Source organism: Chroicocephalus ridibundus, chromosome 23, assembly GCF_963924245.1.
Source record: "Chroicocephalus ridibundus chromosome 23, bChrRid1.1, whole genome shotgun sequence".
Taxonomy (NCBI): domain Eukaryota; kingdom Metazoa; phylum Chordata; class Aves; order Charadriiformes; family Laridae; genus Chroicocephalus; species Chroicocephalus ridibundus.
In genome coordinates, this window is record NC_086306.1 from 3,583,553 (window position 1) to 3,597,273 (window position 13,721).

At 41.3% G+C, this 13,721-nt stretch overlaps 1 protein-coding gene across 3 annotated transcripts in view; it reads left to right on the forward strand.

Moving 5' to 3' along the window:
* The window catches only part of EBF2 (EBF transcription factor 2), a 141,564-nt gene that overhangs the window by 113,827 nt on the left and 14,016 nt on the right, over positions 1-13,721 (forward strand). For all 3 annotated transcript variants that reach the window (XM_063358678.1, XM_063358679.1, XM_063358680.1), the window contains exons 8-10: positions 2,778-2,895; positions 4,678-4,808; positions 5,370-5,496. In XM_063358678.1, the coding sequence (XP_063214748.1) occupies positions 2,778-2,895; positions 4,678-4,808; positions 5,370-5,496 (376 nt within the window). The remainder of the gene's footprint in view (positions 1-2,777; positions 2,896-4,677; positions 4,809-5,369; positions 5,497-13,721) is intronic.

Genomic DNA, 13,721 nt, shown 5'->3' on the forward strand with positions numbered 1-13,721 from the left:
TTTTAGGTAAAAGACCATCAGCTGAATAGGCGTAGAAGCCAAGTTAGTCATACACAAGAAGAAGTGCCACCAGATCAGGAAAAGAAAAACACACCAAAACCATTTGCCAGTAATTTGCTGTTGCTGTGGACAAATCTGAGAATTTAAATCTCCAGGGAAGTTTGCACATCACCTTTCATCAGCACTAAATACAGGGTTTTTTTTTTTTAAAAAAAAGGCCTGGAATGTTTTACAATGTTAGGAGCACAAGTGATATTGATAAATCTGTGTTCAGAAGGGTATTGGCAAAAATGCATAGAAATGGTTAACAAGGTAATGGTAAGAAACGTTGACCTTGATTTGTTTAGCTAAGATGTAAAGATTTTTGAAGGTCAAAGGTGTTCTTGTGTAGTGTTTTGGAGTCTAACTGTGTCTGACCCTCTAACATTAAGCTGCTGTGGCCTGCAGTTTTGAAGAGTGAAGCAAACCAGGGGGAAGGAGAGAAGGGGGAGAGAACAGGAAATGGAGTGAGGTGTTTCAGGAAGTTGTCAGGAGTTGACTGATTGATTCCAGATGGAAAGGGTCACCCGTCATGACCCAGGAAATACTCACTGGGGGAAAGCAGTTGGCTTGTGAAAGGGAAGGGCCTGGGAGTAAGAGACCATAGTGGAATGCGCATTCCTCTTCCTTTTATCCATAAAACATGGTTTTTTAATCTTCAGTATAAAACAATCGGATTGTCATCTTCATCAGACAATGACTGGAGCAAAGTAAAGAAGTTCAGTAATTTCTGTGTCCATAATCTCACGTGTTCTTACCCCACATCATGGATAAGGAGTTGGAGCAGTGTCGTAGCAAAGATGACAGAGGTCTCTGCTGAATTTCAACAGCGCCTTAGAGATTACTTAGAAATAAGGTCCAAAACGATGGGAAGGTTCTGGTCCAGGTCTGAACTTTGCGTTTTGTCCTGTCCCTGAGAACGCTGTATTTATTTACCCTAGGTCCCAGCCCGTGAAATGCCAAGTGGCTTTGACCCTCCTATGATGAATGGGAGAGGTAAATAAAAATGGAACTGCTCATGGGGAGAGGTCTGTAAGTGCAGCTTCCATTCCGGCTGGCTCAGGGAATAGAGGATGCTCAGCACTTATCTTCTAAACAGAGGACTGTTTCTTGCTATTGCTCGTGCTACGGGGATCTCTACAGCTCTCACTGAAATGGGGCTCTTGTGTTGTGCACATTTACACCCAAGCGCTTATTCAGAGAGGGAATGTGTGTCTGCTTGAAGTCTGCATATATTATAAAGATCTCATACTGAGAGCATGTGGGTGTGTGTTTATCACATACGTACCTTCTGTATGTGAGGTCAGATATGTATATATTATATAGTGTAACTGTATATATGATATACTTTTTATTTACATTTGGTTACAATTTAAACAATTGTCGTAAATATTTCAGACACTGGAATAATTCAGGTCTATTCCCCTGTTGCCATAGTGTGCTCTGTGCTGGCCAGTGAGAGATTAAAATTTATTTCCATTGTTTAACGGAAAATAATGAAGTGCATCTGAGTGGGTTCAGCTATGTCATGCGGGAAACGTTCACTTTGGACAGGAGTCTCACTCCACCCAAATGTGCAATGATGAAATCCGTTGGCACACAAAAGCAACACATTTTGTGACAAGAATGCTTGAGAAGTCTGAGAGTACAGTATGACAAGAGCCTTTTGGAATGAATTAAACTTGTCTCAAGCAAGAAAGTATTCTTTAAGCTAGCATAATCCTGTAGGAGGGCAAGGTTTCTCCTGCTATATGCTGAATATAGTTTTATCAACAATTAGAGCTTGACATGCCCTTACCTGGAGTATGAGAGCTGTATCTGTGAAAATCCGTGAACACATCCAGGCGCAGGTTCTCAATAGCTGGGAATTACTGTAGCTGTGCGGCAGCTGAATGGAGTTAAGCTGATTTACACTAACTAATGGTTGAAACCTGAAAGTTTCAGTAAGATGCATCTTCTTCCGGTAGTTAAAACACTGTTTGGTTTTTTTCCTAAAAGTTTGTGGGTTAAAGGCACATAGATTTCTGGATTTATAGGACTTAGAGCTTTGGATATTGTATTGTAAAGGGAAAACTAAGTGGGATTAATGACATCCAGTCACCTCCTCTAAGAATTCATATGCTGTTGGAGCACAGCAACATAAGTTGTGGAGGCTAAGGTTTAAAAACTGCTGCTTGATTTGGGGTCCTCAGGCTGAGATGATTTTCGAGAGCCACCGAGCACACATAGGTCAAAACCCAGACATGGTACTATGTTTTCACATAGTAGGAGTTTCCACTTTGTTCAGTCAATGGAGACCTGTATTTCGGAGCCGATGCATTTGGTGTGTGTGTGCGGTACAGCAGATGGCTCTGGGTCTGCATGTAGGTATCAGAGGGCAAAATGCTGGGGTGCTCCACAGCCTGCCGTCCTGGCTGGTGTAGAGAGACCTCTTTGCCATCAGCTATGCTACAGTGCACCAGAGCAAGTTAAATTTAGGGCCATCTGCAGTAACTGGTTCATTATACAGTAAGGACTTTATACGGCCCTTAGGATGCTATGTTAAATGGAATTAATGCATAGAATAAAGGCTGAAAATATTTTCTCCCTTGCTTGTTAGGGAGTAAACCCTGCAGACATGATGCCATTTTACAAAGAGAACAGGGTTTTAACTCAACTGATTAATTAATACTTTACAAGTTGAATTTCAAAGTAAATTGTTTACCTGTCTCCTTTTTCTCCCCTTTCTAAACATCTAGGTTGTGCTATCAACAACAGTGAATGTTGACGGGCATGTACTGGCAGTGTCTGACAACATGTTTGTTCACAACAACTCCAAGCACGGACGGAGGGCACGGAGACTTGACCCCTCAGAAGGTAGGATATTTGTATGAAGAGCAGTACACAAATGAATGCAAAAGCACATTGCCCATTCTTCCATTTCTATTTGTTTTCAGGAGGGAGGGAGAGCTAAGGGGGAACTGCAGAACCTCAGGGGGGCTAGAGGAGGAAGGGGCGGGAAAACAGTGTCTGCTGCATGCAAAATATGAGCCTTTTTACATCTAAGAGACTGGCTCCCCCTTCCTCCCCCAATTTATTAATTAGTTCATACTGCAAAGATGAAAAACGTAGAAATACCAAGTATTATCTGAATTTCAGATTTCTCCTTCAGCCGGGATAGATTTGATTTCAGGCAACATGACATCTCAGTTAAACAGAACTGTTACAGCGCAAGATGTGTATGAAAAAGTGTCACTAGTTCCCTTAAACAAACTATGCGCAAAGCATAACAATGCCCAGAAGGGAACTGACACTAATTGATTTTAGTTTGTTTGGCTAAGCAAGACTCATGGCCATCTACAGGATGGGTTTTGGACTATATTAAAGCAATTACAAATACTTGTATCTGTTAAGCTTCAAACTGGTTGGCCCCTCCTCTCCCTCTTCCCATACATTCATTACCAACACATTCCACCTCTCTCACACAGACAGTATACTCAAAATTACTCAAAAATGCTATCTGTGCCTGCTTTTCCCTCCCCTGCAGCTAGTGAAAGTGAGAAGCGCTAGTGATGTTAGTAGAAAAGACAAGCAAGGATATTATTTCATTATAATGTTTTGCTGCCCCACTTCTTAACTGTGCCCTATATCAACCTAAAAGAAGAATTAATGAACTGGAAGAAAATGATTGAATCAGTAAAGAATTCAGAGTGGTGTTAATTCTCCCCCAGCGGGCAGTGAAATGGTAGAAGGAAAATCCCAGGATTCCTAGCCTAGGAAGCCATCCAGTTTTTCCTTGACTGATTGGATGTGATTGACTGGCTGTTCAAAGGAGTCTCATGTTTTTGGAGCACTGCCAAAGTTCCCCTCCACCTCTGACCCTGTCAACATTGGGAATGGAGTGATGGATTGACTTTGGTTATGGCCTGGAAACCATATTGGGTTCCTGATGGGATGTATAGTCCAGAGGCCTTGAACATATGGAAGAGAGGAGAAAAAAAAAATCTACTCTATAAAATCAAGAAAATTATTAAAAATTGTCTCCTGATAGGAATTGGAGGAAACATTTGATATTCTCTTACCTTTTTTACCCATTGATAAACTTAATAAATCTTAATCTACCTCTCTTTCCACAGAGTTTAGCTTTTGTGCGATCATATGCTAATAAGTGGTTTTTTTTTTTAAACAGCCTCTGCACAATCATTTAAGCGTTTCATTTTTACACCCACTACAGTTGGCCTATTAGGCTTTAATGACACGATGTTAAGTGCCAGTAATGAATAGGCAAGTAATTAACACAAGCAAGGCAGAAAACATGCTTTTATTTATCTATTTATTGGTTTATTCATTTATGTATTTATTTATTTATTGGGCTTCGTGGCATGGTAGAGCAGCCCTCATGGGTGAATGGTTGGAGGGAGCTTGTCCTAGGCCTTTGTCAGCGCTAGGGAATAGATGCCAGCCATGGAGTGGTGCAGAAACTCCAGGCGTGGGCAGGTGAAGCTGCTCTAAGCTCCGGTTTGCATCAAATATGACTCAGGACTGCTTAAGGCGCACAGAAATTGCCGCTGCAGGGCTTTACACCCAGTATTGCAAACAGTCTCAAGACTGCGTGGGAGAAAAAAACCCATAATCCGATGTCCTTTTTGTTTTGTTTAGCCACACCGTGCATCAAAGCAATCAGCCCCAGTGAAGGCTGGACTACAGGGGGAGCGATGGTGATCATTATCGGAGACAACTTCTTTGACGGGCTGCAAGTCGTATTCGGAACCATGCTTGTATGGAGCGAGGTAGGTAGGGCTGCCTCCCTGTTGCTAACCTGAAGAAAAGCTCCTTTTCTGAGGAAAACGGAGGGGGAACAATGTTAATTCCCATTCCAATAATGGTACAAAACTGGCGGCGTGTTAAGGCGGGCCATACAAACCTGTGTGAAGGAAATTCATGGAACATGTTCAGTCTGTGGAACTCCTTGCTGTGTGATATTATGGAGGCCAACTGCTCGGTAATATCCAGAATGGACCTGGAGGCGTCTGGAGACAGGTAAAGGTAAAGAAATAAAGAAAGAATTAGAGTGTGGGAAGGAGAAAGAATTCTCCCTGGGTCTAGAAATAACGCCAGCAGGTAACCAGTGGGCATAAGCAGTACAATTTTCCTGAGGACAGTTTATCCTAAAATGTGTCTTCCTCTCCTGGAGGCAAGAAACTAGAGCACGTGTATCACTTGTCTGATCTATGGTGCCTCCTTTATAGGAATAAATGATGTATTTACTCATAAAGCATCTTTGTAGGGTGAAAGTGGGGGGAGTAACACAGACATGTCATAATTGTGCCTCTCCTTTTGTTGTTTACCAGCTTATCACGCCTCATGCCATCCGAGTTCAGACACCTCCACGTCACATTCCCGGAGTGGTTGAAGTGACATTATCGTACAAATCCAAACAGTTTTGCAAAGGCGCACCGGGCAGGTTCATTTACACAGGTAGGTGACTGTGATTTACGCTAGAGGAGCTCAGGCTCAGAGCCTCTTTGTTTTGGTAATCACCGTTGACAACTCTCTGCTTTCTTGCTTTCTTCCTTAATTTAGCCTCTTGCTGTTTGAAGGCCACTCTGCTAGTTGTGACATTTGGACATGTAAGGAGAGAGCTTCATTGTGCTGCAGAGGCGTTAAGGCACTGTTACTACACATGTTAATATTTTTTCCAGATTAGAGCTCATGCTGTTCTGATATGGCTCTGCCTATAGATATACTGAGTGTACGGGAACATGATAGCATTGTCCTACATACTGGAAGATGTTTTATTTATAACAGAATTTATTTTACATTTCCCTCTCGCTGGGGGTAACCTTTCATTTTCAAGATAATCCCAGAGGACAAGGAGAGCATCTTGTATCAAGAGACGCCAGTGAGCTGAGTGGAAAATAAATCTGTTGGGGTTTTTTTATTCTTAAATGGATTATCAACTTATTTAGTGTCCTATATTCACCTCTGCTAGCAGGAAAACATTGTCTAGAGATCTGAAAGAAAAAAATCGGATGGGACCATTTCATTGAACTGCCAGAACCAGTAGTAACAATGATGGCATAAAACGTAGACACTAAAGTTTCTGTAGCCTGTTACGCGTGGCTGGAGAATAATGGTGCGCCAAGATCTAAAGGGTGGGTTTGTTGAATGACTTGCTCCCACCAACTTGTATTCAGATTTCTCAAAATGGAAGGATTTATTTCATTTTTAAGAGACTCTTACTACCAACAATCCTCATTAAATAATCTTTGTGTATTATATTTGACATATTTTAAATCATAATTTAACTGAAAAATAATGATGAAGGTCCAGGAAATATTTTATTAAGAATTTTAAGGTAAAAACGTAACCACCTGTTGAGTGAATTGGTTAGAATTTTTCCATAAGTGGAAAAATTTGAATGAAAATCTGACACATTAGGACTTTAGAAAGAACCAATGATCTGTGAAGGTCCTGTTTTATGCCATTTTATATACCCTTTATTATTACACATGCTAAATTAGTGTTTAGTTATGTACGTGGAAAGGCACTTATTCATACAACTGCCACACCTAGAAACCTGCAGCAAGAATTAAGCCTTCAATGAAGATACTGAAATGATATATTCAGTCCATTGAGTGAAAGTGACTTTGACTCAACCTTAAAGAGATTTGCACTTTCTTCTGATTTGGCACCAAAATAACCCTTGTGCAGAGCGAAGTCGTTCTGGAGTTATTCGTGGGTTTGTGAGGTCAGGGTGTGGCCAAAAGCTTTTGAAATACATTTTCTTCTAAGGCAGAGCATTGACTCACTGATCCCTGGGCCTGATCTGATGCTTGAGCAGGTTGAACTTATCTCCTTTTCCTGAGAGATGACTGGCAAAGCCACCAAACAGGTTAAAGTTTCACACCTGCGTGCAAATACAGTCATGTTTCTACAGAGATGGGACAGGTTTAACTTGGCAGAGTCTGGCACTCCTTAAGCAAAGGGGCAGTGTCACCGATCCATGGGGAGTACAGGCCTTGTGGGGGCTGGACCAGGCTGATGCCTTTACCGGCAGAGAGACTGTTAATTCTTTAGTTGTAATTACAGATTTAAATGTAAAGTTCTTCTGTTCCATTTTCTGCTTCTGGAGGCCTTGATCGCATGGTGTCTTCAACACAAGCAGTGCTGAGGGCCACCATCCCTCTGCCGTCAGGACCTGTGCTGACAGAGGTGGAGGAACTGGGTGATACAGAGACGTGCAATAGGAATGTGCATTCCTCTATAGAGAAAAGTCTTATTATTGTAAAGCTGTTTTAAGTGCAAACTTACTTGTACTATTTAGGGGGCACTTGAGTCAGACTGCAGCGCAGTTCTTTGACATGTTAATTAGAGTTACACACAGAAAAGGACATGAAGATGTATGTAGGAGCCAGCAGAAGAGAAGAAAGTTAAATACACTATCCCTGTTTTACTGCTGTTATTGGCATAGGGATATCCGTTAGCATTCTCTGAGGAGTGAGTGGGTGCTTACTGCCATATGTTACAAAACAGCATTTCGCAGAAGATGCCGAGCTGTTAGAGCGAGGGTAGAAGAGACAACTTTTCAATCTGTCTGTTCAAGAACCTGCAGCTCTCCCACCATGGCAGGCAAAATGATAAACACAGCTATTAGGTAAAGGCTCACCTGTATAATCAATTCCCCCAGGTTGTTGCTGCTAATAGCAGTAAAAACAACTTCTAAGCTATGAAAATAACATGGTGGCATTTTTTTTCTTTCTGTGGCTGTGCTCTCAAAAAACTACTGTGATTGTGAACAAACGCATTCGGTTTTAACTTAGGCAAGCCATATTCAGGCAATCGAGGTCCTTCTGCCTGTCAGTCTTCTTCAGACCTTCCACAACAACTTTGGAACTTCTTGACCGATTTCTATTAGATTTTATCAGAAAGTTAGGAGCATCGAAGATGCACAGTTCCAGCACATTTATGTGAAAATGGAAAATGGTAAGAGAGACCTGAATTAATCCCCCACTGAAAGAAAGGGTGAAGGGCTCAACCATGTTATTAGACAGCAGAGAAGCTACCAGAAAACAGCCTCAGGTTGTTTAAATGCCACTGCCCGCAGAACGCGTGTGTGCATCCATAGTACTCTGTAAAATATCTCAGTAGCAGCACAGAAGTGCTGTTATTTGTTGGGTAGAGTAGCAGACAAATACCGTATCAAATACCAAAGGGGAAAGTTCGATAGATTTTATAATTATTGGTGAGGTAGTTCTGTGCATCGTAACAAAAATCTGTGGGGTTTTTTTGAAAATGGAAGTTTATTATTTTCTTGATAATTTTAGTACTTTATATTGCAATATATTCCTCTGAGCTGTCACAAAGTTTATAGATAATGTATCAGAAAGTGCAGTGGGCTGGGAGACACAAATAAAACCACTTCTCTCTTGAATTGTAGTTGCCTTAAGAAACGAGAATTTCTCCTCTAAATACCTCCCCTTTACATTCAGGCTGCGCTCTGCAAAAACCAAAGAAATGCAGAGGCATTAACATCAAGCCCAGGAGACTGAAAAGTGTGAAATCCTGCAAACTAAAGGCATGGGAAGATGTAGTTCTGTCAGAACTAATAACAGCAGCAACAACTAGCAGCCCCGGCACTAGCAGGGTCATGTTGTATTAAGTCCTTCATAATTATTAAGTGCTGAGATCCAACCTCAGATGAAAAGCACGAAGGGTCAAGTCATATGAAAAATACTGAGTAGCTGCCTATAGGTACTTCACAGCTATGACAAGAATAATTATTTATATAAAAGCAGACCTCATCGGGGCCTCACGGCATCAGACATGGGCAACCAGTTCCAGAAAGACACGTGCTTCTATTTTATAGGAGCCATCGCCACGGAAGGATAAAGAAAGATGAACTGCTTGCCTGTGGTTATAGAGGAAAGCTGGAGATAGACAGGGAAATAGAGCTCTCCGGTTCTAGTCATATCCTTTATTCGCTGGAACACCAATATTCTTAAAACATGGAAACAGAAAAACAATGATCTCAGTTAGTATTGTGTGTATCTGCCTATGCCCTCAATATTTAATATACAATCAAATATTAATGTTTGACCTGATTATACTTGAACTTTTTTCTTTCTTTATTTTTTTTTTAAGAGTCACAGTAAAACAGGTTGTTTGAAGAAGAAAATGATAAACTGTTAAAAAGATGAATATAAAAATTAGATATAAATTTCAAGGGTAAATGTAAATGCCCCAGTGGAGCTGTTAGGGGAGCTCATGGACGTCCTGTAATGTGTATTTATAATGGGCTCCTTGCACAGCGTGCTGCGCTGGCAGCGCTGCAGTTATGGGTCTGTCAGCGTTTCCACTCTTAAGTGCTATCATTCAGGGTGCTGCAACTCAGCCATCAAATTCCTCTCATCGCCCAAATGTGATGGGTGGACTTTTCCATAAGGTTCCCAGATGGAGAACTTTTATGAGTGAAGCCACCGGGATTCTACGGACACGTAACGGTGCGCTACAGAAAATAGCAAAAATCTAGAGAAACTGCTTGTTACATGGTGATGGCAGTGGCTGAACCAACTTACATACATTAATAGCTTAGTATGCACTTGAAGTGAGAGATAAAAAGTCTAATTTTACATCACCACAACTAAACATTTAGTCTCCGTGTGTACCTTAATCTGGTGAGAATACAGGTTACACATATATCGCCCATGTTCTGAATTACTTTTCTTTCATCAGCTGTTCCTGGAATAATAAAACGTTTGCTGCTAATCTGGCAGTAGCCTGATATTCTGCTTTTAATGCCACACACATTGCAGTTCTCTGCCGCTGTAAGTTCCCTTGACTTTAATAACGCTTACATTAGTTTACGCCAGCTGAGGATGTGTCTCGTAGGCTTTCATGTCTTAAGTTTGATCACAGCTCTGCATTTACTCTGTCATAGAGATGCTAACCTGGAAATGTGTATATCAGGGAGATTTTGAACATAATTTTCCTTGCTGAGCAGAAATCCCCCGGGGGTTAACTTGTCAGAGCAATGCAATATAAAATAATCTGTAGGATATGTTGGACTCCCGGGCTGTACTGTGTCAGTCTCTATGCCAGGTGCCAGGGATAGGCGGTACCAGTTTGCTAAAGCTTGTAAGTAGATTTGAGAAGGTCTCGTTATCTGCTTGTGGGAAACACCACTTACAAGGGTGCAGTGAGCTCTACAAATTGGAAGAGCTTGGCCAGAACACAACCGATGTGACAGAAAGCATTTGCAGAGAGCGGCTCCGACCACTGCTTTAGCCTAGGGAACACACACAGAATAGGAGGCGATGCTGTGTTGGGAGTAGGGTGTTTGGAATGGCTGTTGCCAACCCAGCAGATACCCCGCAGGGCCACTGGCAGTCCCCTTCTTGCAGCATCCTTCTATCTCCAGACCAGCATGTCCCCCTCAGAGCAGGCTGACCAGTGTCTGTGGACCCCCAAGCCCACAATTAGCATGATTATAGCAAGCAAGCTTCTGTAGGAGGCAACATGGAAATGTTTTATTCTGTAGGGTGAATACCAACCATCTCTTTACTGTTGTCTTGAGCGAAGGTAGTCACTAGGGCAAAGATGGAATTGAAGCTTTAAGGCCATTGGAGCCTTTTTCTCTACGTTAACGGGTTTACAAAGGTTAGGCATCGCACTCCAAATTCGGCGATCCTTCTGGCTCAGTTCTCTGGGTTCAGGATATTTCTGGGGATATGCATGCTCTGTTTCTTCTCATTCATACTTTGCCAGCAGAGGACTTGTGGCCCTTTGGTCTGCTTCGTGGAGTAAAGCAAAGATGAGCTGCAGGAGGTCCTTGGTTGTGGCCCTTCTTTGATTGGCGGAGGAGAGTGCGCGTCTCCCAAGGCAATATCGGAGTGAGCTGTCGCTCATGGTAAATTGTGCAGATCTTCATAACATCATCTTCCTTCAACAGTCTGATGTGCTTTGATGTGTGGGGAAATAATTAATACTTTAAATGTCAGCACTGTTATCACTGGGTATCTGAGTCAGTCCCTGTTGAGATGAATGGGACTGAGCTGTTGTTTCAGGTTTTGCAAATGCAGACAGATGTCATGGCATCAATTGCTCAAGTGTGAGAATTTTTCTTCTGTTCCAGTGAGTCATAATAGCTGGAGACTTGTATTTAAAATGAAAGCATGGATTTTGGAGGGTAAGGAACAATATAAAAGAGGAAGGACTGTGCCATACTCTATTTGAGCCTCGTCATAAATAAAGTCTGGCAGACTGCGGGGCAGTCTCCCTACCGCTGACTGCAACAATTCTGTTGTTAAAACAGTTATGCTAGCGTGAGGCTTACAGCCGAACCACCAATTTAGGTTATTCACTAGATGATTGCTCTTTTTTTGCATACACTATATCATGTCATGCACAGTTTTTTAAACTGTGCTCTGGGAAATTCAAGAGACCCCTTTATGCCTGAAACACTGGATTTGAGAGTTCCCAAAGGGATTTTGCTGTACCTGAATCAGTTTTCTTGGGGGTTTCATTTCAGATACCTCATTTGTAGGAAATAAGGAGCAGCCTGCTTCTGTGTCAGACCCCTTCATGGTCTCTGAATCCATGAACCCAAAAGCATTTGGATATAATTTTGGCATATTTCTATGTAACACACAGATAAATCACCACTGGTCCAGTAGCTCTTTTCTCAGTGGAAGTGGTATGTGGTGAAGCTGTTTAAACTTGCTGGTGGATTCTCCGTCTTTCCCTTCAGTAGAAAAGGTACCGGTTACTTCTACAAATGTTGGATGTTGGTTTTTAACAGGATTTCACGACAGAGATATTTTTGTTTCATTAATGAGTAAAACTAGTAGTAGGCCATTCTGTTGCAAGCTGTACAGAAAACCTTTTGTGCTGAAAGACATAATACATACATTGATTCAAAATGGCTGAGTTATTCTTAGAACAATTCAACGTTGTTGAGAAATGATTTGCTGCTATTTATCTGTCGGAATGAAAATGTTCACGTCAATCCATTGGAAAAACGTTTGTTGAATAATAGCCAATTTCTTCTTTCTGACTTAGCATTTTGTATATTCCCATTAGCTATTTTTAGTGAGCTGTGTATACATATATGTTTAAATTCCTATATATTTTACATCGGGTTTGCTTAGCTTAAGATATATAACTTAACTGATTAGACTTGTAATCAAGAAGAGAAATGGCACATAATGATGTATAAGGCCCTTGAGAAAATTGGCCTATAATTCTCAGGATTATTGGCAAAAAACCCCACCCCAAAAAAAACCCCTCTTCCCAAATGGGATGTAGATTCTGTGGCGGTTGAAATGTGTATTATTAAACTCCTTAAGCAAACCAGAATGGCTCCCAGTGGAGAGCAAAGACATTCTAAGTATAGCCAAGACTAAATTCTCAGGTCTGGGTTTTCTCTACTCAATTCCCACTTGATTATCTCCTGTAATATTTAAACTTCATGCCATGCCATAATTATTTAATAAAAAGTAAATATAAAATGTATCTCAGTGGGGAATATGACCTTTTACCTTCATGTTGTTATACCACAGACAGACACAGATAAACAGGGAATCTGGATCAGGGTAACAGTCTGTCTCACTTGATAGTTTCATTCTTCCGGTGCCCGAGATGGTTTGCCTGTAAGTGCTGAGTGTATTTTGGAAGATTCAATAAGTGCCATCAGCGTCTCTTGGAATCAGGTGTTTTCAGCTGTGCTGATGTCAGCAGTTATTTTAAAAGAAAATATTTTTTAAAAGAACCCTAAATGAAATGGTACAAGTGGAGAGAAGCTGGCGCTGAACGAGGATAGTGCTAAAGGACCTACATATGTTACTTATTAAGCGCATCACGGAATTCTTAGCAAGAATCTCAGCATGTGATTGCATGAATGTGTCGTTTGAGTTATAATGCGCATTCTGAAATATAAGGAAATTTAAAAACCCCTACCTGTAACTGTGTTAGTAAACACCAGTGATCCTGATGTATTAGAGGCAGTCAGGGCCTAGGAGTGGGCAGGATGAACTGACTTTTGGTTTCTGTATTAATTTGAATTGGAGTTTAATTTTGAATAATCAGAAATTAGATTATTATTGCAACGATTTATAGTAGAGAGTATTAAAGTGTCTGAAGTTCTATGAAATCATCGGCGCTGCCAGTAGGGCTCTACCAGCTATTGCTGACTGAGGATCTGGGTCAAAATCTCTCGGTTTATCCACTAGAGATTAACATCATTACAGCGAAGTGGCTATGTATGCATAATAGCCATACACAATCGACGAAGTTAATGTGTCTAATGAATAGCTGTGCCCTAGTTTGTGATGGCAAAATGTTACAGGGGGTGTGTGTGTAATGTCTTTGTTAGATGAGCAAATTCGGTACTCTCCATTTCTGGCTGTGTAACGAACGCAGTAGAAGACCTGTTCTAATTTGCATTTGCACCATAACTAGCTCTATTACTGCCATGGGCAGTTCTGTCCAGAGTAAATACATCCATCCCCGAAGGAGTATTTTGTGACGATGCTTCCCTGCTGTATCTTTCACATTATTCACTCAGCCTTTGATGGCTGGTGAGGAGTCAGCATCCAACGCTGGGGCAGTTTTCAGTGCTGAAGTGATGCTTTTTTTGTTCCCTTATTGACTAAGCCAAACTCACTAGTGCATCCCTTTGGAATACTTGCAGTTAGAAGTTTTGC